This window comes from Lichenostomus cassidix, unplaced genomic scaffold (genome assembly GCF_008360975.1).
Source record: "Lichenostomus cassidix isolate B80296 unplaced genomic scaffold, HeHo_3.0 HiC_scaffold_33, whole genome shotgun sequence".
Lineage (NCBI taxonomy): Eukaryota > Metazoa > Chordata > Aves > Passeriformes > Meliphagidae > Lichenostomus > Lichenostomus cassidix.
This window is the reverse complement of record NW_028147632.1, coordinates 2040481-2066287: the sequence shown is the minus strand read 5'-3', so window position 1 is coordinate 2066287 and position 25807 is coordinate 2040481. Positions and strand designations below refer to the sequence as shown.

Sequence of the window (25807 nt, the reverse complement as noted above, 5' to 3'; positions counted from 1 at the left end):
GGTCACTGGGAGTTACTGGGAGCACTGGGAGTTACTGTAAGGTGACTGGGGTTACTGGGAGCACTGGGAGGTTACTGGGAGGGGCAATGGGAGTTACTGGGAGTTAACTGGGAGGTTACTGGGAGGAACTGGGAGGTTACTGGGAGCACTGGGAGGTTACTGGGAGGAACTGGGAGGTTACTGGGATTTACTGGGAGCACTGGGAGCACTGGGAGCTCACCTGGGGCGCAGCACGAAGTGGGAAGGGGGGATGAGACACTGCGGGCTGGGAGGGGCTGACTGGGAGCACTGGGCCATACTGGGAGCACTGGGAGGGGCTGACTGGGAGCACTGGGCCATACTGGGAGCACTGGGAGGGGCTGACTGGGAGCACTGGGCCATACTGGGAGCACTGGGAGGGGCTGACTGGGAGCACTGGGCCATACTGGGAGCACTGGGAGGGGCTAACTGGGAGCACTGGGCCATACTGGGAGCACTGGGAGGGCTCGGCTCGGCCATCGGCGACCTGTGGGGGAAAATTCCCAGTAAGAACCAGTAAGGACCAGTAAAGACCAGTAAACCCCATCCTCACTCCCAGTCCATCCCAGTTCAATCCCAGTCCATCCCAGTTCAATCCCAGTTCCCTCCCAGTTCAATCCCAGTCCCTCCCAGTCCCTCCCAGTCCCTCCCAGTCCATCCCAGTTTCTCTCCCAGTCCATCCCAGTCCATCCCAGTCCATCCCAGTCCCTCCCAGTCCCTCCCAGTCCCTCCCAGTTCATCCCAGTCCATCCCAGTTCCTCCCAGTTCAATCCCAGTCCATCCCAGTCCATCCCAGTCCCTCCCAGTCCCTCCCAGTTCATCCCAGTCCATCCCAGTTCAATCCCAGTTCCCTCCCAGTTCAATCCCAGTCCCTCCCAGTCCCTCCCAGTCCATCCCAGTTTCTCTCCCAGTCCATCCCAGTCCATCCCAGTCCATCCCAGTCCATCCCAGTCCCTCCCAGTTCATCCCAGTCCATCCCAGTTTCTCTCCCAGTTCCCCCGCGCGGTGCATGCCGGGAAGGCGTAGCCGCCGCCGCCGCTTTCCCGCGCTCTGCCCTCAGCCAATCAGCGCGCGGCACTCCCTCCGCGCCATCCAATCAGAGGCGGCGGCTCCGAAGTCCCGCCTCACTCACCGACCAATGGGAAGCCGCGTTTGGGGAGGTGGGCGTGGCTATGGGGGCGTGAGGGGGAATTGGGTCCTGGAAGGGGAAATTGGGATCCTGAGGGGGTAAATGGGGTCCTGACAGGGTAAATGGGGTCCTGAGGGGTCCTGGAAGGGGAAATGTCCCTCTCAGGTGGGTTCGTGAGGTCCTGGAAGGGTGAGTGGAGTCTCAGGGGGGTGAATGCAGAGCGGTGAGGTCCTGGAAGGGGAAATCAAGGCCTTGAGGGAGCTTGGGGGGTCCTGGAAGGGTAAATGAGGTTTTGAAAGGGTAAAGGAGAGTTGTGAGGGGGGAATGGGGTCCTGGAAGGGTCAGTTGGGTCCTGGCAGGGTCAATCAGCTCCCCGAAGGCTCCACGGCCACCCTCAGGGCTCCCAGTGTCCCCAAGGTGTCCCCAGGCTGTCCCCAGGCTGTCCCCAGGGTGTCCCCCCAGCCCAGCCCCTCCCTGCTCTCCCCTCGCAACACAAAAATCACTTCTTTTATCAGTTTTTACCTTCACTCCGCTCCAGGCCGCGCCCGTTGTCATGGCGACCGCCCGCCTGTCCCCATGGCAACGCTGGCCCCGCCCCCTCCGCGCTCCCATTGGCTGCTGTTCCCGCCCCGCGGGCGCTGATTGGCTGAGAGCGGCAGAGGGCGGGAAAGGAAAAAAACCAAACCCGGGAGTTGCCATGGCGACCAGACCCGCCCGTTCCCATGGCAACCGCAGTCCCGCCCACCCCGCGTTGCTATTGGTTGATGAGATCCGATGGGCGAGCGCTGATTGGCTGGGGCTGGAGGGGCGGGGCTAAACGCGGAACTGGGAACACAGCGGAACTGGGAGGAACTGGGAATGGAACCAGAGCAGGACTGGGAGGGACTGGGATGAACTGGGATGGACTGGGAGGAACTGGGAATGGACCCAGACCAGTACAGAACTAAACTGGGATGAACTGGGAATAACTCCAAACCAGCACAGAGCTGGACTGGGAACTGGGATTGAACTGGGATGAACTGGGAATGGGATCAGAGTAGGACTGGGATGGACTGGGATGAACTGGGAATGGACCCAGACCAGTACAGGACTAAACTGGGATAAACTGGGATGAACTGGGAACTGGGTCAGACCAGTACAGGGATGAACTGGGATGAACTGGGATGGACTGGGAATGAACCAAACCAGTACAGGGATGAACTGGGAGGAACTGGGATAAACTGGGATGAACTGGAATGAACTGGGAACTGGGCCAGAGCAGTACAGAGCTGAACTAAACTGGGCTGAACTGGGATAAACTGGGAATGAGCAAAACCAGTACAGGGATGGACTGGGATGAACTGGGATCAGAGCCCAAACTGGGATCAAATCCTGGATTTTTGGGATTTTGGGGGGTTTTTTTGGGAATTTCAGCATTTTTGGGAATTCCGGGATTTTGGGGGCTTTTGGGGAATTCCAGGATTTTTTGGGAATTCCAGGATTTTGGGGTTTTTTGGAATTTCCAGCATTTTGGGTTTCTTTGGGAATTTCAGCATTTTGGGGTTTTTTTGGGAATTCCAGGATTTGGGGTTTTTTTAGGGAATTCCACAATTTTGGGTTTTTTTGGGAATTCTAGGATTTTGGGTATTTTTAGGGAATTCCAGGATTTGGGGGTTTTTTGGGGAATTCCAGGATTTTGGGGGTTTTTTGGAATTTCCAGGATTTTGGGTTTTTTGGGAATTCCACAATTTTGGGAATTTTTTTTTAATTTCCAGCATTTTTGGGTGTTTTTGGGAATTCCAGGATTTTGGGGTTTTTTGGAATTTCCAGCATTTTGGGATTTTTTTCTCCTCCCGAATTCCAATTTTCCAAACCTGGAAATCCTTTGGGAGGGAAGGAGAAAATCCCAATTAATTAATTAATTACCAAATCCCTGATTGGATTAATTAATTGATTTCCTTATTGGCAAAACTGGGAAATTCCCCAAATTCGGAATTTGCCAAAATCGCCTGAAAATCAACTTTTTATCCCAATTTGAGGCATTAAAACCCAGAAAATTCCTGAAAAATGAAATTTATATCCCAATTTGAATCCTCAAAATCAATGAATTCATGGAAAAATCAACTTTTCATCCCAATCTGGGTCATTAAAATCCCAAAATTCGTCAGAAAATCAACTTTTAATCTCAGTTTGAGGCATTAAAATCCAGGAATTCACTGGAAAATCAACTTTTATTCCAAAACTGAATCATTTAAATGGAGGAATTCCCTGGAAAATCAACTTTTAATCCCAATTTGAGGCATTAAAACCCAGAAATTCCCTGGAAAGTCAATTTTTAATCCCAATTTGAATCATCAAAATCCATGAGTTCATGGAAAAATCAACTTTTATTTCAAAATAGAATCATTAAAATCCAGAGATTCCCTGGAAAAATCAACTTTTAACCCAAATTTGAGGCATTAAAATCAATGAATTCATGGAAAATCAACTTTTAACCCAACTTTGAGCATTAAAAAACAGGAATTTTCTGGAAAATAACCTTTTAATCCATATTTGAGGCATTAAAGTCCAGAAATTCCCTAGAAAATCAATTTTTAATCCCAATTTGAGGCATTAAAATCCAGGAATTCATGGAAAATCGATTTTTTATCCCAATCTGGGTCATTAAAATCCCAAAATTCGTCAGAAAATCAACTTTTAATCTCAGTTTGAGGCATTAAAATCCAGGAATTCCCTGGAAAATCAACTTTTATTCCAAAACTGAATCATTAAAATGGAGAAATTCCCTGGAAAATCAACTTTTGATCCCAATTTGAGGCATTAAAACCCAGAAATTCCCTGGAAAGTCAATTTTTAATCCCAATTTGAATCATCAAAATCCATGAGTTCATGGAAAAATCAACTTTTATTTCAAAAGAGAATCATTAAAATCCAGAAATTCCCTGGAAAAATCAACTTTTAACCCAAATTTGAGCATTAAAAAACAGGAATTTTCTGGAAAATAACCTTTTAATCCATATTTGAGGCATTGAAGTCCAGAAATTCCCTAGAAAATCAGTTTTTAATCCCAATTTGAGGCATTAAAATCAATGAATTCATGGAAAATCAATTTTTTATCCCAATCTGGGTCATTAAAATCCCAAAATTCGTCAGAAAATCAACTTTTAATACCAATTTCAAGCATTAAAATCCAGGAGTTCCCTAGAAAATCAACTTTTAACCCAAAATCGAGGCATTAAAAAATAAGAATTCCCTGGAAAATCAACTTTTTATCCCAATCTGAGGCATTAAAATCCAGAAATTCCCGGGAAAATCAATTTTTAATCCAAAACTGATTCATTAAAATCCAAAAATTCCCTGGAAAATCAACATTTAATCCCAATTTGAGACGTTAAAATCCAGGAGTTCCCTAGAAAATCAATTTTTAATCCCAATTTGAAACCTCAAAATCCATGAATTCATGGAAAAATCAACTTTTAATCCCAATTTGAAACGTTAAAATCCCAAAATTCATCAGAAAACCAACTTTTAATTCAAAATACAATCATTAAAATCCAGAAATTCCCTGGAAAATCAACTTTTTAATCCCAATTTGAGATACTAAAATCCAGTTCTAAATTCCACTAATTAATTCCATTAATTTCCATTGATTTCTGAGCTCAAAATCCCCAAATTTCCCAAAATTCCGGTTGATTTCCCCTGGAAAATTCCATGTTTTCCCTCCAGAATTCCCCCAAATCCCCAGAAATTCCCATTTCCTTTATAAAAATTCCCTTTTTTTTCTCCTTTTCTCCCCATTTCCATCCTTTTCTCCCTTTTTCCCCCCAATTTTTATAGGAATTTTTCATCTCTGCCTCCAGGAAATTCCCCAAATTCCCGAAATTCCCCAAATATTTCCTGACGTGTTTTCTCCTCCCTCGAGCTCTTCCCAGGAACTTCATTAACTTAGCTAATTAAGCTCATTAAGCAGCTCCTTTCCCGGGAACTCATTAGCCTCATTCGTGCCGCAATTAACGCCCAGAAATTTCCAAAACAAACTTTCCTTTTTTTTTTTTTCCTTTTTATTTTCCTTTTTTCGCCTTTTTTCCCCTTTTTTTTGCTTTTTCCCCTTTTTCCCTTTTCTCCTTTTTTCTCTTTTTTCTTCCCTTTTTCCCCATTTTTTAAACCTTTTTATTTCACTTTTTCCCCTTTTTTCTCTCTTTTCCCCTTTTTTCCCTTTTTTCCTCCTTTTTTTCCTTTTTCTCTTTTTACCCTTTTCCCCTTTTTTTATCTTTTTTCCCCTTTTTCCCATTTTTTCCTCTTTTTTTCCCTTTTTTCCTTTTTTCCCCTTTTTTTCTTCCCTTTTTCCCCATTTTTTTAACCTTTTTATTTCACTTTTTCCCCTTTTTTTATCTTTTTTCCCCTTTTTTCTTCCCTTTTTCCCCTTTTTTCCTCCTTTTTTCCTCCTTTTTTCCTTTTTCCCTTTTTCCCCTTTTTTATCTTTTTTCCCTTTTTTCCTCCTTTTTTCCCCTTTTTGTCTTTTTTCCCTTTTTCCCCTTTTTCCTCTTTTTTCTCCTTTTTTTCCCTTTTTTCCTTTTTCCATTTTCCCCCTTTTTTTTCTCTTTTTTCCCCTTTTCCCCCTTTTTTCCATTTTTCCTCTTTTTTCCCCTTTTATTCCCTTTTCCCCCTTTTTCCCTTTTTTCCCAATTTTTCCCTTTTTTCCCTTTTTTCCTCCTTTTTTCCCCTTTTTCTCTTTTTTCCCTTTTCCCCATTTTTCCTCTTTTTTCTCCTTTTTTCCCCTTTTTTCTCCTTTTTTTCTTTTTCCATTTTTCCCCCTTTTTCCCTTTTTCCTCTTTTTTCCCTTTTTTCCTTTTCCCCTTTTTTTTTCTCTTTTTCCCCCTTTTCCCCCTTTTTTCCATTTTTCCTCTTTTTTCTCCTTTTTTCCTCTTTTTCCCGTTTCCCCTTTTTTCCTTTTTTCCCCCTTTTTCCCATTTTCCCCTTTCTTTCCCCTTTTTTCCTTTTTTTCCCGTTTTTCCTTTTTTCCCTTTTTCCATTTTTTCCCTTTTTCCTTTTTTCTATTTTTTCCCTTTTTCCTTTTTTTCCCCTTTTTCTCCCCTTTTTCCCCTTTCTTCCCTTTTTCCTTTTTTCTCTCTTTTCCCCTTTTTTCATCTTTTGATTTCTTAATTTTTTCCCTCTTTTTTCAGCTTTTTGCTCCATTTTTCTCCCTTTTTTTTCCTTTTTTCCCCTTTTTTCTCTCCCTTTTCCCCTTTTTTTCTTCCCCCCCATTTTCCCCTTATTCCCCCCATTTTCCCATTTTTTTCTTTTTCCCTTTTCCCCCTTTATTTTTCTTTTCTCTTTTCCCTTTTTCCTTTCTCCCCTTTTTTCCTCCCTTTCCCCCTTTTTATTTCCCTTTTATTTCCCTTTTTTCCCATTTTATCTTTTTTTCCAATTTTTTTTCCCTTTCCCCCTTTATTCCTTTTTCTCTTTCTCCCTTTTTCCTCTTTTTTTCTCCTTTTTACCCTTTTTTCTCCCTTTTCCCTTATTTCCCATTTTCATTTTTCCTTCCCCCCATTTTCCCTTTATTCCCCCATTTTTCCCCATTTTTTTTCCTTTTTCCCCTCTTTATTCCTTTTTAAATTTTTTCCCCTTTTTCCCTCCCTTTTCCACTTTTTATTCCCTTTTTTCCTTTTATCTCCTTTTTCCTTTTTTACCTTTTTCCTTTTTCCCTTTTTTCCTATTTTTTTCTTTTTCCCCTTTTTTCTTTCCCCCTTTTATTCTCCTTTTTTCTTTTTTCCCCCTTTTCCCTTTTTTCCCTTTTTCTTTTTTCCCTTCCTCCATTTTCCCTTTATTCCCACATTTCCCCCCATTTTTTCCTTTTCCCTTTTTCCCTTTTTTTTCTTTTTTTCCATTTTTTTCCCTTTTCCCCCTTTATTCGCATTTTCTTTTTTTTCTTTATTCCCCCATTTTTTCCTTTTTTCTTTTTCCTTTTTCCCCCATTTTTCCTTATATCTTTTTCCCTTTTTCCCATTTTTTTCCTTTTTTTTTTCACTTCCCCCCTTTTTTTCCCCTTTTTTCTCTTTTTCCCCATTTCTTCCCACTTCCCCCCATTTTTTTTATCCCATTTTTGGGTTTTTCAGGCAATTCCCAGAATTTGGGGCTCCCGGGGGTTCAGTTTTTGGGATTCCCATGGAATTCCCGGGATTCGAATTCCCAGAATTTCCCATTTTTTAGGTTTTTTTAGGGAATTCCCGGAATTTCTGGTTTCCCGCGCTCCGCCCAGGCCACGCCCACCATGACCACGCCCCTTCCCGAACTGACCAATCAGCGTTCGGAGCGGGGCTGGGCGGGAAAAGGCTGTCCTGGAAGGGTAAAGGGAGTCCTGAGGGGGAAATGAGGTCCTGGAAGGGTAAATCAGGGTCCTGAGGGGTAAATGGGATCCTGAGAGAATAAATCAGGATCCTGAGGGGGAAATTCGGCCATGAGGGGATAAATCAGCCTCCTGAAAAGGTAAATGGGGTCCTGAGGGGTAAATGGGATTTTGACAGGGTAAATGACACTGTTTACATCCTCAGGATCCTTATTTACCACTTGAGGGTCCCATTTGCCCCCTCAGGGCTCTGATTTGCCCCTCACGCTCCTGATTTACCCTTCCAGGACACCATTTACCCCCTCAGGACCCCAGTTATTCCCCCAGGACTCTGTTATCCCCTCAGGATGGCATTTACCCCATCAGGATCCCATTTCCCCCTCAGGAACCTGATTTACCCCCTCAGGATCCCATTTTCCCCCTCAGGATCCCATTTTTCCCCTCAGGAACCTGATTTCCCCACCAAGGCCAAGTTTATCATTTCAGGATCCTTCCAGCCCTCACAACCCCATTTACCCTCTCAGGATCCCACTGACCCCTCAGGACCCTGTTTACCCTTTCAGGATCACATTTACCCCTCAGAGCTCTAATTTATCACCCCAAAACACCATTCATGCCCTCAGGAACCTGACTGACCCCTCAAAACCCATTGACCCACTCAGGGCTCTGATTTATCACCCCCAGACACTGTTTATCCCCTCAGGGCTCTTTAAATCGCTCAGAATCCCATTTAAATCCCTCAGGATCCCATTTACCCTTTCAGAATCCCATTTAAATCCCTCAGGATCCCATTTACCCTTTCAGAATCCCATTTAAATCCCTCAGGATCCCATTTACCCTTCAGGATCCCATTTACCCCTCAGAATCCCATTTACCCCTCAGAATCCCATTTACCCCTCAGGATCCTATTTACCCTTTCAGGATCCCATTTACCCCTCAGGAACCTGATTTACCCTCTCCAATCCCATTTACCCCTCAGGATCCCATTTACCCTTTCAGAATCCCATTTACCCTTTCAGAATCCCATTTAAATCCCTCAGGATCCCATTTAAATCCCTCAGGATCCCATTTACCCTTTCAGAATCCCATTTAAATCCCTCAGAATCCCATTCACCCTTTCACAATCCCATTCACCCCTCAGGATCTCATTTCTCCCTCAGGATCCCATTTACCCTCTCCAATCCCATTCACCCCTCAGGATCCCATTCACCCCTCCAAGAACCCATTTACCCCTCATGGCCCCATTTGAATCCTCAGGATCCTCATTTACACCCTGAGGATCCCCTTTTCCCCCTCAGGGTCCTGTTGATCCCCTCATGCTCCTGATCTCCCCTTTCAGGAGCATTTTTACCCCTCAGGATCCCATTCACCCCCTCAGGGCCAGGTTTGCCTCTTCAGGACACCAGTTACCCCTCAGGCCCCAATTAAACTCTAAATACCCCATTTTCCCCCTCAGGACACTGATTTACCCCTCATGACTCCATTTATCCCCTCAGGGTCCTGAGTTACCCTTTCAAGGCCCAATTTACCCCCTCAGGATCACATTTATTCCGTCAGGACCCCATTTACCCCATCAGGAATCTGATTTACCCTTTCAAGGCCCAATTTACCCCCTCAGGACCCCATATATCCCCTTAAGATACCATTTACCCCTTCAGGACCCTGATTTAGCACTGCAGGACACCATCTATCCCCTCAGGATCCCATTCACACCCTCAGGAACCTCACTTACCCTTTCAAGACAACATTTACCCCCTCAGGACCTTGATTTACCCCCTCATGGCACCATTTACCCTTCCAGAATCACATTTACCCCCTCAGGATCCCATTTAAGCCCTAAGGACCCCATTATCGCCCTCAGGACCCCATATACACCCTGATTTACCCCTTCATGACTCCATTTAGCCCCTCAGAAATCTCATTTACCCTTTCAAGGCCCAGTTTGCCGCCTCAGAATCCCATTTATCCCATCAGGACTCCAGTTACCCCCTCAGGATCCAATTTACCCCATCAGGAACCTCATTTACCCTTTCAAGACCCAATTTACCCCCTGAGGACCCCAGTTACCCCCTCAGGAACCTGATTTACCTTTCAAGGCCCAATTTACCACCTCAGGACCTCATTCACACCCTCATGGACCTCATTTACCCTTTCAAGACCCCATTTACCCCCTCAGGACCCCAATTATTCCCCCAGAACTCTGTTATCCCCTCAGGATGGCATTTACCCCATCAGGATCCCATTTTCCCCTCAGGAACCTGATTTACCCCCTCAGGATCCCATTTTCCCCCTCAGGAACCTGATTTACCCACCAAGGCCAAATTTATCATTTCAGGATCCTTCCAGCCCTCACAACCCCATTTACCCTCTCAGGATCCCACTGACCCCTCAGGACCCTGTTTGCCCTTTCAGGATCACACTTACCCCTCAGAGCTCTAATTTATCACCCCAAAACACCATTCATGCCCTCAGGAACCTGACTGACCCCTCAAAACCCATTGACCCACTCAGGGCTCTGATTTATCACCCGCAGACACTGTTTATCCCTCAGGGCTCTTTAAATCCCTCAGGATCCCATTTACCCTTTCAGAATCCCATTTAAATCCCTCAGGATCCCATTCACCCCTCAGGATCCCATTTACCCTTTCAGAATCCCATTTACCCCCTCAGAATCTCATTTACCCTTTCAGAATCCCATTTAAATCCCTCAGAATCCCATTTAAATCCCTCAGGATCCCATTTACCCTTTCAGAATCCCATTTAAATCCCTCAGAATCCCATTTACCCTTTCAGAATCCCATTTAAATCCCTCAGAATCCCATTCACCCTTTCACAATCCCATTCACCCCTCAGGATCTCATTTCTCCCTCAGGATCCCATTTATCCTCTCCAATCCCATTCACCCCTCAGGATCCCATTCACCTCTCCAAGAACCTATTTACCCCTCATGGCCCCATTTGAATCCTCAGGATCCTCATTTACACCCTGAGGATCCCCTTTTCCCCCTCAGGGTCCTGTTGATCCCCTCATGCTCCTGATCTCCCCTTTCAGGAGCATTTTTACCCCTCAGGATCCCATTCACCCCCTCAGGGCCAGGTTTGCCTCTTCAGGACACCAGTTACCCCTCAGGCCCCAATTAAACTCTAAATACCCCATTATCCCCCTCAGGACCCTGATTTACCCCTCATGACTCCATTTATGCCCTCAGGGTCCTGATTTACCCTTTCAAGGCCCAATTTACCCTCTCAGGATCACATTTATTCCGTCAGAACCCCATTTACCCCCTCAGGAATCTGATTTACCCTTTCAAAACACCATTTATCCCCTCAGGACCCTATATATCCCCTTAAGATACTATTTACCCCCTCAGGACCCTGATTTAGCACTGCAGGACACCATTTATCCTCTCAGGATCTCATTCACACCCTCATGAACCTCATTTACCCTTTCAAGGCCCAATTTACCCTCTCATGGCAACATTTACCCTTCCAGAGTCACATTTACCCCCTCAGGACCCAATATACCCCATCAGGAATCTGATTTACCCTTTCAAGACCCCATTTACCCCCTCAGGACCCCATATATCCCTTTAGGATGCCATTTACCCCCTCAAGGCCCTGATTTACCACCCCAGGACTCCATTTATCTCCTCAGGATCCCCATTTACACTCTCAAGACCCCATTTAGCCCCTCAGGGCTGGATTTACTCTTTCAGGGCCCCATATACCCCTTAGGATACCATTTATCCCCTCAGGGCCCTGAGTTACACTTTCAAGGCCCAAGTTACCCCCTCAGGATCACATTTGCCCCTCATAAACCTGATTTACCCCCTCAGGACAACATTTACCTACTCAAGGCTCCATTTACCCCCTCAGGGCTGGATTTACCCCCTCAGGATCCCATTGAAGCCCTAAGGACTCCATTATCCCGTCAGGACCCTGATTTACCTGTTCATGACTCCATTCATGCCCTCAGGAATCTCATTTACCCTTTCAAGGCCAAATTTACCGCCTCAGAATCCCATTTATTCCATCAGGACTCCAGTTGCCCCCTCAGGATCCAATTTACCCTGTCAGGAGGCTGATTTACCCTTTCAAGACCCAATTTACCCCCTGAGGACCCCAGTTACCCCCTCATAATCCTGATTTACCTTTCAAGGCCCAATTTACCACCTCAGGACCTCATTCACACCCTCATGGACCTCATTTACCCTTTCAAGACCCCATTTACCCCCTCAGGACCCCAATTATTCCCCCAGAACTCTGTTATCCCCTCAGGATGGCATTTACCCCATCAGGATCCCATTTTCCCCTGGTTTTTCAGGAACCTGATTTACCCCCTCAGGATCCCATTTTCCCCCTCAGGAACCTGATTTACCCACCAAGGCCAAATTTATCATTTCAGGATCCTTCCAGCCCTCACAACCCCATTTACCCTCTCAGGATCCCACTGACCCCTCAGGACCCTGTTTGCCCTTTCAGGATCACACTTACCCCTCAGAGCTCTAATTTATCACCCCAAAACACCATTCATGCCCTCAGGAACCTGACTGACCCCTCAAAACCCATTGACCCACTCAGGGCTCTGATTTATCACCCGCAGACACTGTTTATCCCTCAGGGCTCTTTAAATCCCTCAGGATCCCATTTACCCTTTCAGAATCCCATTTAAATCCCTCAGGATCCCATTCACCCCTCAGGATCCCATTTACCCTTTCAGAATCCCATTTACCCCCTCAGAATCTCATTTACCCTTTCAGAATCCCATTTAAATCCCTCAGAATCCCATTTAAATCCCTCAGGATCCCATTTACCCTTTCAGAATCCCATTTAAATCCCTCAGAATCCCATTTACCCTTTCAGAATCCCATTTAAATCCCTCAGAATCCCATTCACCCTTTCACAATCCCATTCACCCCTCAGGATCTCATTTCTCCCTCAGGATCCCATTTATCCTCTCCAATCCCATTCACCCCTCAGGATCCCATTCACCTCTCCAAGAACCTATTTACCCCTCATGGCCCCATTTGAATCCTCAGGATCCTCATTTACACCCTGAGGATCCCCTTTTCCCCCTCAGGGTCCTGTTGATCCCCTCATGCTCCTGATCTCCCCTTTCAGGAGCATTTTTACCCCTCAGGATCCCATTCACCCCCTCAGGGCCAGGTTTGCCTCTTCAGGACACCAGTTACCCCTCAGGCCCCAATTAAACTCTAAATACCCCATTATCCCCCTCAGGACCCTGATTTACCCCTCATGACTCCATTTATGCCCTCAGGGTCCTGATTTACCCTTTCAAGGCCCAATTTACCCTCTCAGGATCACATTTATTCCGTCAGAACCCCATTTACCCCCTCAGGAATCTGATTTACCCTTTCAAAACACCATTTATCCCCTCAGGACCCTATATATCCCCTTAAGATACTATTTACCCCCTCAGGACCCTGATTTAGCACTGCAGGACACCATTTATCCTCTCAGGATCTCATTCACACCCTCATGAACCTCATTTACCCTTTCAAGGCCCAATTTACCCTCTCATGGCACCATTTACCCTTCCAGAGTCACATTTACCCCCTCAGGACCCAATATACCCCATCAGGAATCTGATTTACCCTTTCAAGACCCCATTTACCCCCTCAGGACCCCATATATCCCTTTAGGATGCCATTTACCCCCTCAAGGCCCTGATTTACCAGCCCAGGACTCCATTTATCTCCTCAGGATCCCCATTTACACTCTCAAGACCCCATTTAGCCCCTCAGGGCTGGATTTACTCTTTCAGGGCCCCATATACCCCTTAGGATACCATTTATCCCCTCAGGGCCCTGAGTTACACTTTCAAGGCCCAAGTTACCCCCTCAGGATCACATTTGCCCCTCATAAACCTGATTTACCCCCTCAGGACCCAATTTACCTACTCAGGGCTCCATTTACCCCCTCAGGGCTGGATTTACCCCCTCAGGATCCCATTGAAGCCCTAAGGACTCCATTATCCCGTCAGGACCCTGATTTACCTGTTCATGACTCCATTTATCCCCTCAGGAATCTCATTTACCCTTTCAAGGCCAAATTTACTGCCTCAGAATCCCATTTATTCCATCAGGACTCCAGTTGCCCCCTCAGGATCCAATTTACCCTGTCAGGAGGCTGATTTACCCTTTCAAAGGCCAATTTACCCCCTCAGGACCTCATTCACACCCTCATGAACCTCATTTACCCTTTCAAGACACCATTTACCCCCCCAGGACCTTGATTTACTCCCCCATGACTCCATTTACCTTTCCAGAGTCCCACTTATCCCCTCAGGATCTAATATACCCCTTAGGATACCATTTACCCCCTCAGGACCTGATTTACCACTGCAGGACACCATTTATCCTCTCAGGATCTCATTCACACCCTAATAATCCTGATTTACCCTTTCAAGACCCCATTTACCCCTCAGGATCCCATTTTCCACCTCAGAACCCTGATTTACCCCCTCATGACTCCATTTATCCCCTCAGGAATCTCATTTACCCTTTCAAGGCCCAATTTACCCCCTCAGGATCACATTTATTCCATCAGGACTCCTGTTATCCCCTCAGGATCAAATTTACCCCATCAGGAACCTGGTTTACCCCTGCAGGACACCATTATCCCCTCAGGACCTCATTCACACCCTCATGAACCTCATTTACCCTTTCAAGGTCCAATTTACCCTTTCAAGGCCCAATTTACCCTCTCAGAATCCCATTTATTCCATCAGGACCCCATTTACCCCATCAGGAATCTGATTTACCTTTTCAAGGCCCAATTTATCCCCTCAGGACTTCATTCACACCCTCATGAACCTGATTTACCCTTTCAAGACCCCATTTACACCCCAGGACCCCATTTACCCCCTCGGGATCCAATTTACCAACTCAGGAATCTGATTTACGCCCTCAGGACCTCATTCACACCCTCATAATCCTAATTTACACTTTCAAGGCCCCATTATCCCCTCAGCACCCCATTATCCCCTCAGCACCCTGACTTACCCCTCACGGCTCCATTTCCCCTTCCACAGTCCCATTCAGTCCCTCAGGAGCTCTGGGTTGGCAATTTGTCACCATGGAAACCTCACCGGGAACTTTCCAGGCCTTTATGGTTTGGTTTGCATGGAAAACGTGATCCTCAGAGGGGGAATTGGGGTCTGGGAAGGGGAAATGGGGGATTGAGAGGGTGAATGGGGTCTGGGAAGGGAAAATGGGGTCGGGGAAGGGTAAATGAAGTCCTGAGGTGATCAATGGGATCCTAAGGTGATCAATGGGATCCTGAGGGGATCAGTGGGATCCTGAGGGGGTAAATCAGGGCCTGAGGGGTAAATGGGATCCTGGCAGAAGAAATGAGGCCCTGAGGGGGTAAATGGGGGATTGAGGGGATAAATGGGGTACTGAAAGGATAAATGGGGGATTGAGGGGATAAATGGGGTACTGAAAGGATAAACGGGGGATTGATGGAGTAAATGAGGTCCTGAAAGGATCAGTTGGGTCCTGAGGGGGTAAATGGGATCCTGGCAGGAGAAATGAGATCCTGAGGGGTAAATGATGCCCTGAGGGGGTAAATGGGATCCTGAGTGGACAAATGGGGTCCTGAGGGGTAAATGAGGTCCTGAAAGGATCAGTTGGGTCCTGAGGGGATAAATCAGGGTCCTGGCAGGAGAAATCCAGGCCCTGGGTGGGTAAATGGGTGCTGAGGGGGTAAATCAGGGTCCTGGCAGGGCAGATGGATTCCTGAGGGGGTCAGTCAGGGTCCTGGCAGGGCAGATGGAGCCCTGCACGGGTCAGTGAGGTCCTGGCAGGGCAGCTGCAGCCCCAGGGGGAGGATCAGGCTGTGGGTCACTCCCTCCTCTCAGCCTCGACGCCCTCAGAGCTCAGAGCTCAGCCGGAGCCTCCGGATGCTGCTGGCCATGGAGCCCCAGGTCAGCGACCCCAGACCCTGAGGGGTTTTGGGGGAAATCTGGGGGGTTTTGGGGGGAAATTTAGGGGGTTTTGGGTACATTTTGAGGAGTTTGGGAGCCCCCAGGGCTTTGGGTGGGACGGAGAGGGAAAGGGGAGATGGAAAGTTCTGGAGTGTGTGGAGCTCAGAGGGGCTGGGCAGGGAGGGCAAGGGGCTGAGAACCCCAAATTGCTGGTGGGAAACCCCAAAACCTCCCCTGGGCACCTGGGAACCCCAAAACCTCCTGGGAGCCTCACCTGGGCACCTGGGAAGCCTCAAATTTCTGGGAGTTGTGACTTGGGAAGATCCAAAATCACTGGGGAGACTCACCTGGGACCCCCAAAATCTCACCTGGGACCCCCAAAATCTCACCTGGGACCCCCAAAATCTCACCTGGGACCCCCAAAATCTCGCCTGGGACCCCCAAAATCTCACCTGGGAACCCCAAATTCCTTGGGATCTTCATCTGAGCACCTGGGAAGCCCCACATCTTTGGGAAGTCTCACCTGGGAAGAGCCAAAACCCCTTGGGAGCCTCACCTGGGACACCCAAAATCTCACCTGGGAGCCCCAAAACCTCACCTGGGAACCCCAAAACACCTGAGATCCCCCAAATTCCCGGGGAGCCTCCTTGGGATCCCCCAAATCCCTGGGAACTCTCACCTGGGAGCCCCAAATCTTTTGGGAACTTTACCTGGGCCCCCCCAAATCCCTTGGGAACCTCTCCTGGGCAGCTGGGAACCCCAAATTTTTTGGGAAAACTCACCTGGGATCGCCCAAAACCTCACCTGGGACCCCTCTGGACACCTGGGACCTCCTTGAAACACCTGAGAGCCCCCAAATCCTTGGGAACTCTCACCCAGGACACCCCAAAACCTCACCTGGGAATCCCCAGACCTCACCTAGGACCCCCAAAACCCACCTGCAACCCCCCAAACCCCCTTGAACGCCCCCAAAGCCTCACCTAGGACACCCCAAATTCCACCTGGGACCCCCAAATCCCACCTGGGATCCCCAAATCCCCTCAAAAATCTGACCTGGGATCTTCAAACCTCACCCAGATCTCACCTGGGATCCCCAAACCCCCTCAAAAATCTCACCTGGGATCCCCAAAATTCCTTCAAATCTCACCTGGGACCTAAATCCCAGATCTACCTGGGATCCCAAACTCCCAATCTCACCTGGGATCCCCAAACCTCCCCCAAATCCCACCTGGAAGCCCTCAAAGTCCTCAAAACCTCACCTGGGATCCCCAAACCCCCTCAAAAATCTCACCTGGGGTCCCCAAAATTCCTTCAAATCTCACCTGGGACCCTTCAAACCTCCCCCAGATCTCACCTGGAATCTCCAAACCCCCTCAAATCCCACCTGGGACCCCCAAATCCCCTCAAAAATCTCACCTGGGACCCCCTAAGCCCCCCGGACCCCCCTAACCCCCCTTCCCCTGTCCCCAGGTGTCACGCCCTCGCCTCCCCCAGGAGGTGGACCAGGCAGAGGCCACTCGCCGCCGAGCCCAGGTGGCCCTGGTGACCCTGGCCGAGGCCTTGGTGACACCAGCCGAGGCCCTGGTGACACCAGCCGAGACCTTGGTGACACCAGCCGAGGCCCTGGTGACACCAGCCGAGATCTTGGTGACACCAGCCGAGGTCCTGGTGACACCAGCCAAGGCCCTGGTGACACCGGCCACCACCAAGGCCCTGGTGACACCGGCCACCACCGAGGCCTTGGGGACACCGGCCACCACCAAGGCCCTGGGGACACCGGCCACACTCTCCAAAGCCCTGGACGAGGCCAAGGCCGTGCTGTCCGAGGCCCAGCTGGCCCTGAAGGATCTGGACAGAGCCCGGGAGGCCGTGGTGGCCCCGGAGGTGGCCCTGGCGGTGACATCGGGGACATCAGGGGTGTCACCGGATGAGGATGAGGAGGAGCTGCGGCGCAGGGCGGACGAGGCCGAGGCGATGGCGGCCAGCCTGCAGAGGGAGAGGGACGAGCTGCAGAGGTGCCAGCAGTGGCTCTGGGCTGGACACGGCGTGGCCATGGTGATGATGGCGCTGGGCACGGCTGTGCGTGAGTAAAAACCAGTATGGACCAGTATAAACCAGTATGAACCGGTATAGAGCAGCAGGGATCAATACGGACCAGTATGGACCAGTTTGGATGAGCTGGGCTCAGGGCTGGACATGGCGTGGCCATGGGGCTGATGGCGCTGGGCACGGCTGTGTGTGAGTAAAAACCAGTATAAACCAGTATAAACCAGTGTAGAGCAGTTCAAACCAGTATAGAGCAGTACAGACCAGTATGGACCAGTGCAGACCAGTTTGGATGAGCTGGGCTCAGGGCTGTGCATGGTGTGGCCGTGGGGCTGATGGTGCTGTGTGTGAGTAAAGACCAGTATAAACCAGTATGGACCAGTACAGACCAGTATGGGCCAGTATAGACCAGTACAAACCAGTACAGACCAGTATGAGGCAGTACAGAGCAGTGGGGACCAGTTCAGCCCAGTATGGACCAGTAGAGACTTTCCTCTGCCCTGACCAGCAAGGACCAGTATAAACCAGTATGAACCTGTACAGACCAGTACAGACCACTACAGACCAGTATGGACCAGCAGGGAGCCCTAGAGACCAGTAGAGCTTTCCCCTTGCCCTGTCCAGTATAGACCAGTATAAACCAGTTCAGACCAGTATAGAGCAGCAGGGACCAGTATGAACCAATGTAGAGTAGTGCAACCAGTTCAGACCAGTATAGACCAGTTCAGACCAGTATGGAGCTGTGCAGAGCAGTAGAGACCTTCCTTGGCCCTGGGCTGGTGACACTAGGAAGGACTGGGAGCACTGGGTGGTGGCACTGGTCTGGTACTGGTGACACTGGGATGGAATTGGGGACACTGGGATGGTGACAGTAGCATGAAACTGGGCTGGTGGCACTGGGATGGTGACACTGGAATGACGCTGGGCTGGTGGCACTGGGATGGTGACACTGGAATGACACTGGGCTGGTTGCACTGGGATGGAATTGGTGACACTGGAATGACGCTGGGCTGGTGGCACTGGGATGGTGACACTGGAATGACGCTGGGCTGGTTGCACTGGGATGACACTGGGCTGGTGGCACTGGGATGGAATTGGTGACACTGGAATGAAACTGGGATGGTGGCACTGGGCTGGTGGCACTGGAATGACACTGGGCTGGTGGCACTGGAATGACACTGGGCTGGTGGCACTGGGCTGGTGCCGTGGGTGGAACTGGGAGCACTGGGTGGTGGCACTGGGATGGAATTGGTGACACTGGAATGAAACTGGGATGGTGGCACTGGGATGACACTGGGCTGGTGGCACTGGGCTGGTGGCACTGGGCCGGTGCCGTGGGTGGAACTGGGAGCACTGGGTGGTGGCACTGGGATGCCACTGGGATGACTCACTGGGGTGGTGACACTGGCACTGTGACAATGGGGTGGGGACACTAGGATGGAACTGGGAGCACTGGGATGGTGCCAATGGGACAGAACTGGGGACACTGGGGTGGTGACAATGGGCTGGAACTGGGAACACTGGGGTGTAACTGGGGACAGTGGGGTGGTGACAGTGGGATAGAGCTGGTGTCACTGGGATTAACCTTGTGACACTGGGCTGGTGGCACTGGGATGGAACTGGGAACACTGGGATGGTGACAGTGGGATAGAACTGGTGGCACTGGGATCAACGTTGTGACACTGGGCTGGTGGCACTGGGATGGTGACTCAGGTGGTGACACTGGGCTGGTGGCACTGGGATGGAACTGGTGGCACTGGGGTGGTGACAGTGGGATAGAACTGGTGGCATTGGGATGGTGACTCTGAGGTGGTGACACTGAGATGGTGGCACTGGGAGGGAATTGGGAGGGTGACAATGGGGTGGTGACACTGGGCTGGAATTGGGAGGGTGGCACTGCGATGGTGACACTGGGATGGTGGCACTGTGATGGTGACAACGGGGTGGAACTGGGAGCGCTGGGCTGGTGGCACTGCAATGGTGGCACTGCGATGGTGGCACTGCGATGGTGGCACTGGGACACGACTGAAGACACTGGGCTGGTGACACTGGGACAGCCCTGGGGACACTGGGGTGCTGACACTGGGGTGGTGGCACTGCGATGGAACTGGAGGCACTGAGGTGGTGACACTGGGACAAGACTGGGGACACTGGGGATGGAACTGGGAGCATTGGGATGGTGACAGTGTCACCACCAGCGGTGGGCTGGAACTGGTGGCACTGGGCTGGTGGCACTGGGCTGGTGACACTGGGCTGGAACTGGTGGCATTGGGATGGTGACTGAGGTGGTGACACTGGGATGGTGACTGAGGTGGTGGCACTGGGCTGGAACTGGGATGGTGACAATGGTGTGGTGACACTGGGCTGGAACTGAGGTGGTGACACTGGGCTGGAACTGGGGACACTGGGCTGGAACTGGGGACACTCAGCTGGTGACACTGGGCTGGTGACACTGGGGTGGGACTGGTGTCACAGGCCTGGTGTCACTGCTCCATCCCCAGTGCCACCTGTGCAGTGTCCCCTCTGTCCCCGCAGTGTCCCTGGACTCAGCCCGCGCCGCCCTGGGGGTGGCCGAGGATTGTCACCTGCTGCTGGCCCTGGGCGCGGTGGCCCTGTCCTGCCAGGTGGCCCTGCGGGGTTTGGGGACATCGCGGCATCACCTGCTCGGTGCCATCGGCCAGCATCGCGACATGGCGCAGCGCCTGCGTGACCGCGCCTGGCGGGTGGTGACAAGCAGGGCCACCGCCGAGGCCACCGCGGCCACCAGCAAGGCCATGGCGGCCGCCCGGGGGCGGCTGGAGGAGGTGACAGACGCGCTGGGGACGCTGGTGGCCGCTGTCAGGCAGGACAGGGAGGTGACACCGTGGGGGACGAGGGGACAGGGGTTTCCCGCCAGCGCCCGGGCGCTCGGGGACATCGTGGTGGCCTTGGGGACATCGCGGGGAGGGGACAGGGAGGTGACACGGAGGCTGCAGGAGGCGCAGGACGCGCTGGCAGGGCAGGGTGGGGACACGGGGGGTGGCACTGGGGACATTGGGCTCCTGTTGGGGACATCAGGGAGGACTTCGGGGTTCTGTTGAGGACCCTGTGGGGACACTAGGGCCTTGTTGGGGACATCTGGGGGACATCAGGGCCCTGTTGGGGACATCAGGGTCACGCTAGGGACACTGAGGGGACATGGGACCCTGCTGGGGACACTGCGGGGACACTGAGGTCTCGATGGGGACATCGGGGTCATGTGGGGACACTCAGGGGTCCCGCTGGGGACATCGGGGGACATCGGTGACCCCGCGGTGGCCCCGCGGGCGGGGAGGGGGCGTGGCCGGGGCGGTGACGTCACCTCGCCCTGCGCCCCCGCCCCGCCACGTTCCCGCGTGTTCCCGAGTGTCCCCAAGAGTGTCCCCAAGAGAGTCCCCAAGGCGTCCCGGCAGTGTCCCCAGCGGCCATGGAGACCCTCGAGGTGCGACAGTCCCGGGGGGGAGGGGACAGGAGTGGCACAGGGAGGTGGCAGAGGGGACAGGGTGTGGCAAAGGGGGGACGGGAGGGGACAGAGATGGGGGTGGCAGGGGGCTGGAGGGGACCGAGGGTGGCAGGGGGGGACAGGGGAGTGGCAGAGGGGACAGTGGGGACAGGGAATGGGGTGGCAGAGGGGACAGGAGGGACAGAGGGGACAGGGAATGGGGTGGCAGAGGGGACAGGAGGGCAGAGGGACAGGGAATGTGGGAGGGCAGAGGGGACAGGAGGGACAGAGGGGACAGGGAATGGGGTGGCAGAGGGGACAGGAGGGACAGTGGGGACAGGGAATGGGGTGGCAGAGGGGACAGGGTGTGGCAAGGCGGGGCCAGGGGGGTGGCAGAGGGACAGAGGGGACAGAGGGGACAGGGAGGTCCCCAGAGGGACAGCAGAGCCCTGCAGGGAGGGGACAAAGGGGACCCCGGGAGAGGACAGAAGGCCCTGAGGAGGGGACAAGGGCCACCCGCAGAGGGGACAAAGGCCACGACAGCTGCCCTGTCCCCTCCGCAGCTGTCCCCGTCCCTGCTGGAGCCGCTGGTGGCCGTGGTGGCCACACTGGGCGAGCTGGCGGCCACCGTGGCCGGGCCGTGTGGGGACATCCAGCTGGCCGTGTCCCCAGGGTCCCTGCACAGAGCCCTGGAGACCTTCGCGGGCCACCTGGGGGACACCCTGGGCCACCCCGGGGCCACCTCCCTGGGCCGCGCGCTGGCCACCCCGGGTGCCACCAGGGCCGAGCTGCTGGCCGAGGCCACCTCCTGGCGGGGCTCGGTGGCCGCGCTCGGGGACAGCTGGGCCCGGCTGGCCAGGGAGGCCACCGAGCTGCGCGACGCCTGCAGGGACGCGGCCACCGCCGGGGACAGTGCCACCGGCCGGGCTGGGGACCTGCAGGCCAAGGCCACCCGCTGGAGGACAGCCGGGGCTAGCCTGATGGCCACTGCCTGCTGTCTGCCGCTGGCCCTGGGCAAGGACACTGCGGACAAGGCGGTGGCCATGTACGAGAGCCAGGTGGCCGAGGCCACCGAGGAGCTGGCGACAGCCCGCGAGGACTACGAGGTGGCCATCGTGGCCAGCAGCCAGGCGGGGGCGATGGCCAGGAGGGCACGGCGAGCGGCGCTGGCCGCGGAGCCGCTGGGGCGCTTGGTGGCCGCGTGTGACAAAGCCACCTGCTTGCCCCGGGAGCTGCTGCGCAGGCTCGGCGACATCGCGGCCACCCTGCAGGGCGCGCGGCAGGTGACCCGCGGTGTCCCCGAGGCCGCGGTGGCCGCGGTGGCCGAGGCCGAGCGGCTGTGGGAGGCCAGCGCCCGCCTGGCCCGGCGTCACCTGCGGGGGACACTTGGGGACATCCGCGAGCTGCTCTACACCGCCCCCGGTGACCTCGGTGGCCCCAGCGGTCACTCGGTGGCCGAGCGATGCCAAAAGGCCATCGAGGACATCCCGAGGCTGCTGCGGGGACAGTGACGTCACCGCCGGGACGTCACCGGGGCGGTGACATCATCGGGCCGAGGTGTCACCGGTGTCACTTGTCCCCTCCCCCCCCAGATGGGTTTTGAGCAAAATTTGGGGAATTTTTGGGGATTTTTGGGGAAATTTTGGGGAATTTTCATTAAAATTGTCCCAAATTTCGATGGGAATTCCTGCAGTGACGTCACTGGGGTTGGCCTCAGGTCTGTTCATCCCCAGATAATTAATTGGGCATTGGGGTAATTAACGGGGTGATTGGACACGGGGATAATTAACGGGGTAACTGGACACGGGGATAATTAATTGGACATTGGGGTAATTAGCGGGGTGATTGGGCATTGGGGTAATTAACGGACTAATTCCACACAGGGGGAATTAACGGGCTAACTGGACACGGGGGTAATTAACGGAGTAATTGGGATAATTAACGGGGTAATTGGGATAATTAACGGGGTAATGTCACACGGGGATAGCTAACGGGTTAATCTGACACAGGATAATTACTGTGTAATTTCCCACAGGATAATTAATGGGGTTTTGACAGAGGATAATTAATGGGGTTTTGACACAGGATAATTAATGAGGTGATTTCTCACAGGATGATTAATGGGGTAATTCCCACAGGATAATTATTGGGTAATTTCTCACAGGGTAATTAATGATGTTTTGACAGAGGGAGATCGGCTGGGATCCAGGATTTGGGATTTGGGATTTGGGGTTTTTAGGATCCAGTGGGATTTGGGGTTTTTAGGATCCAGCAGGATTTGGGGTTTGGGATCCAGCAGGATTTAGGATCCAGCAGGATTTGGGATCCAGCGGGATTTGGGATCCAGCAGGATTTAGGGTTTTTAGGATCCAGCAGGATTTGGGATCTGTGATTTAAGGTTTTGAAGATCCAGCAGGATTTGGGGTTTGGCACCCAGCGGGATTTGGGATCTACAATTTAGGGTTTTTTAGGATTCAGCAGGATTTGGGATCTGTGATTTGGGGTTTTTTAGGATCCAGCAGGATTTGGGGTTTGGGATCTGCGATTTAGGGTTTTTAGGATCCAGCAGGGTTTGGGATCCAGCAGGATTTGGGATTTGGGATTTGGGATCCAGCAGGGTTTGGGATCTGCGATTTGGGGTTTTTAGGATCCAGCAGGATTTGGGATTTGGCACCCAGCGGGATTTGGGATCTACGATTTAGGGTTTTTAGGATCCAGCAGGGTTTGGGATTTGGGATTTGGGCTTTTTAGGATCCAGCAGGATTTGGGATTTGGCACCCAGCAGGATTTGGGATCTGCAATTTGGGGTTTGGGATCCAGCAGGGTTTGGGATTTGGGATCTGTGATTTGGGGTTTTTAGGATGCAGCAGGATTTGAGATCCAGCAGGATTTGGGATTTGGCACCCAGTGGGATTTGGGATTTGCAATTTAGGGTGTTTTAGGATCCAGCAGAGTTTGGGGTTTGGGATCTGCGATTTAGGGTTTTAGTATCCAGCAGGATTTGGCATCCAGCGGGATTTGGGATCTGCGATTTAGGGTTTTTAGGATCCAGCAGGATTTGGGATTTGAGATCCAGCAGGATTTGGGGTTTGGCACCCAGCAGGGTTTGGGATCCAGCAGGGTTTGGGGTTTGGGATCCAGCAGGGTTTGGGATAATTTGGGATCCAGCAGGGTTTGGGATTTGGGATCCAGCAGGGTTTGGGATCCAGCAGGGTTTGGGGTTTTTAGGATCCAGCAGGGTTTGGGATCTGCGATTTAGGGTTTTTAGGATTCAGCAGGATTTGGGATTTGGGATCCAGTGGGATTTGGGGTTTTTAGGATCCAGCAGGGTTTGGGGTTTGGGATCCAGCAGGATTTGGGATTTGGGATCCAGCAGGGTTTGGGATGCTTTGGGGTCTGGGGTTGTTTGGGATCCAGGATTTGGGATTTGAGATGATTTGGGATCCAGGATTTGGGATTTGAGATGATTTGGGATTTGGGATCCAGCAGGCTTTGGGGTTTGAGATCTTTTGGGATTATTTTTCGGATCCAGCACCATTTGGGATTTGGGATATTTTGGGATCATTTGGGATCCTCAGGGTCCCTTCGGCGCTTTCCCCACCCCATTGATAGCCCCGCCCCTTCCCAGGCCACGCCCCTTTCCCACACTCCCATTCATCTCCCGCTAAGCCCCGCCCCTTCCCAGGCCACGCCCCTTTCCCACACTCCCATTCATCTCCCGCTAAGCCCCGCCCCCTCCCAGGCCACGCCCCTTTCCCACACTCCCATTCATCTCCCGCTAAGCCCCGCCCACTCCCTCACTCCCTTTCCCGCCTCTCCCAGGCCACGCCCCCTCGCTTCCCCATTGGCCGCCGCTCCCCAAGCCACGCCCCCCGACCGGTTCCCCTTTCCCCATTGGCTGCTCACAGGCCCCGCCCTGAGTGGGCGTGGCCACAGCATGGGGGCGGAGCCAACATCGGCTCTTCCCAAGGCTTTAATTATCTCGGCTAATTAACGCATTAATTATCCTTTCCCGGCAGTTCATTATCCAATTAACGCCGCAATTAACGCTGTAATTAACGCCGCAATTAACGCTGCTTTCCAGAAATTCCCAAAATGAACTTTTCCTTTTTTTAATCTCCTTTTCCCCTTTTCCTTTATTCCTTTTATTCCTTTTATTCCTTTTTTCCCTTTTTTCCTCCTTTTTTCCCTTTTTTCCTTTTTTTTCCCTTTTTCCCTTTTTTCCCTTTTTTTCCTCTTCCCTCCGTTTTTCCTTCTTTTTTCCTTTCCACCTTTTTTCCTATTTTACCTTTTTCCTGATTTTCCCCAATTTTTCAGGTTTTTTTCCCATTTCCCCTCTTTTCCTCTCCCCTTTTTTCCTCTTTTTTTTCTTCTTTTTCCCGTTTTTCCCTTTTTTCCCCCATTTTGTTATCCCTTTTCCTCCTTTTCCCCCTTTATCCGTTTTTTCCCTTTTTTCCTTTCCTTTTTTTCCTCCTTTTTTTTTGAGAATTCTGGGTTTTGAGGAGTCTCTAATTCCCATTATTCCCCAATTCCCATTATTTCCCATTTTTCCCATTTTTCCCCATTATTACCAAATTCCCCATTATTTCCCCATTTCCCCCAAATCCCATTTCCCCAATTCCCATTATTTCCCCATTTTCCCAAATTCCCATTATTCCCAATTCCCATTATTCCCAAATTCCCATTATTCCCCAATCTCCAATTATTCCCCAATTCCCCATTATTTCCCAAATTCCTCATTATTTCCCATTATTTCCCCAAATTCCCATTATTTCCCCAAATTCCCGTTATTTCCCCAAATTCCCGTTATTTCCCCAATTTCCCCAAATTCCCATATTTTTCCCAAATTCCCATTATTTCCCCATTATTTCCTAATTCCCCA

At 51.3% G+C, this 25807-nt stretch overlaps 3 protein-coding genes and 1 long non-coding RNA gene across 5 annotated transcripts in view; 3 read left to right on the top strand and 1 right to left on the bottom strand.

The window, feature by feature from the left end:
• Nucleotides 1-262, top strand: part of LOC146421450 (uncharacterized) — a 15396-nt gene extending 15134 nt beyond the window's left edge. Inside the window, exon 3 of the long non-coding RNA XR_014848623.1 lies at nucleotides 216-262. This is a non-coding gene — a long non-coding RNA (uncharacterized LOC146421450). The remainder of the gene's footprint in view (nucleotides 1-215) is intronic.
• The window catches only part of LOC146421449 (uncharacterized), a 36844-nt gene extending 22132 nt beyond the window's left edge, over nucleotides 1-14712 (bottom strand). The window contains exons 1-3 of the mRNA XM_085047148.1: nucleotides 14497-14712; nucleotides 1670-1793; nucleotides 468-505 (exon numbers count right to left, since the gene is read on the bottom strand). Coding sequence (XP_084903274.1) covers nucleotides 468-505; nucleotides 1670-1793; nucleotides 14497-14531 — 197 coding nt within the window. The 5' untranslated portion in view covers nucleotides 14532-14712. The remainder of the gene's footprint in view (nucleotides 1-467; nucleotides 506-1669; nucleotides 1794-14496) is intronic.
• A 204-nt stretch (nucleotides 14713-14916) lies between these two features.
• Nucleotides 14917-20594, top strand: LOC146421448 (uncharacterized). 2 transcript variants are annotated; one of them, XM_085047098.1, is made up of 4 exons: nucleotides 14917-15419; nucleotides 16890-17081; nucleotides 17157-17502; nucleotides 20001-20594. In XM_085047098.1, the coding sequence occupies exons 1-4, from the start codon at nucleotides 15396-15398 to the stop codon at nucleotides 20543-20545; spliced, it is 1107 nt and encodes a 368-aa protein (XP_084903224.1). In that variant the 5' UTR covers nucleotides 14917-15395; the 3' UTR covers nucleotides 20546-20594. The 2 variants fall into 2 exon arrangements, with proteins under 2 accessions (XP_084903224.1, XP_084903223.1); XM_085047097.1 differs by having other exon boundaries at nucleotides 17130-17502.
• Nucleotides 20594-22599, top strand: LOC146421447 (uncharacterized). Its single transcript, XM_085047099.1, has 2 exons — nucleotides 20594-20925; nucleotides 21489-22599. Exons 1-2 carry the CDS (start codon nucleotides 20911-20913, stop codon nucleotides 22434-22436), a joined length of 963 nt encoding a protein of 320 aa, XP_084903225.1. The 5' UTR covers nucleotides 20594-20910; the 3' UTR covers nucleotides 22437-22599.
• The last annotated feature ends 3208 nt before the right edge of the window (nucleotides 22600-25807 follow it).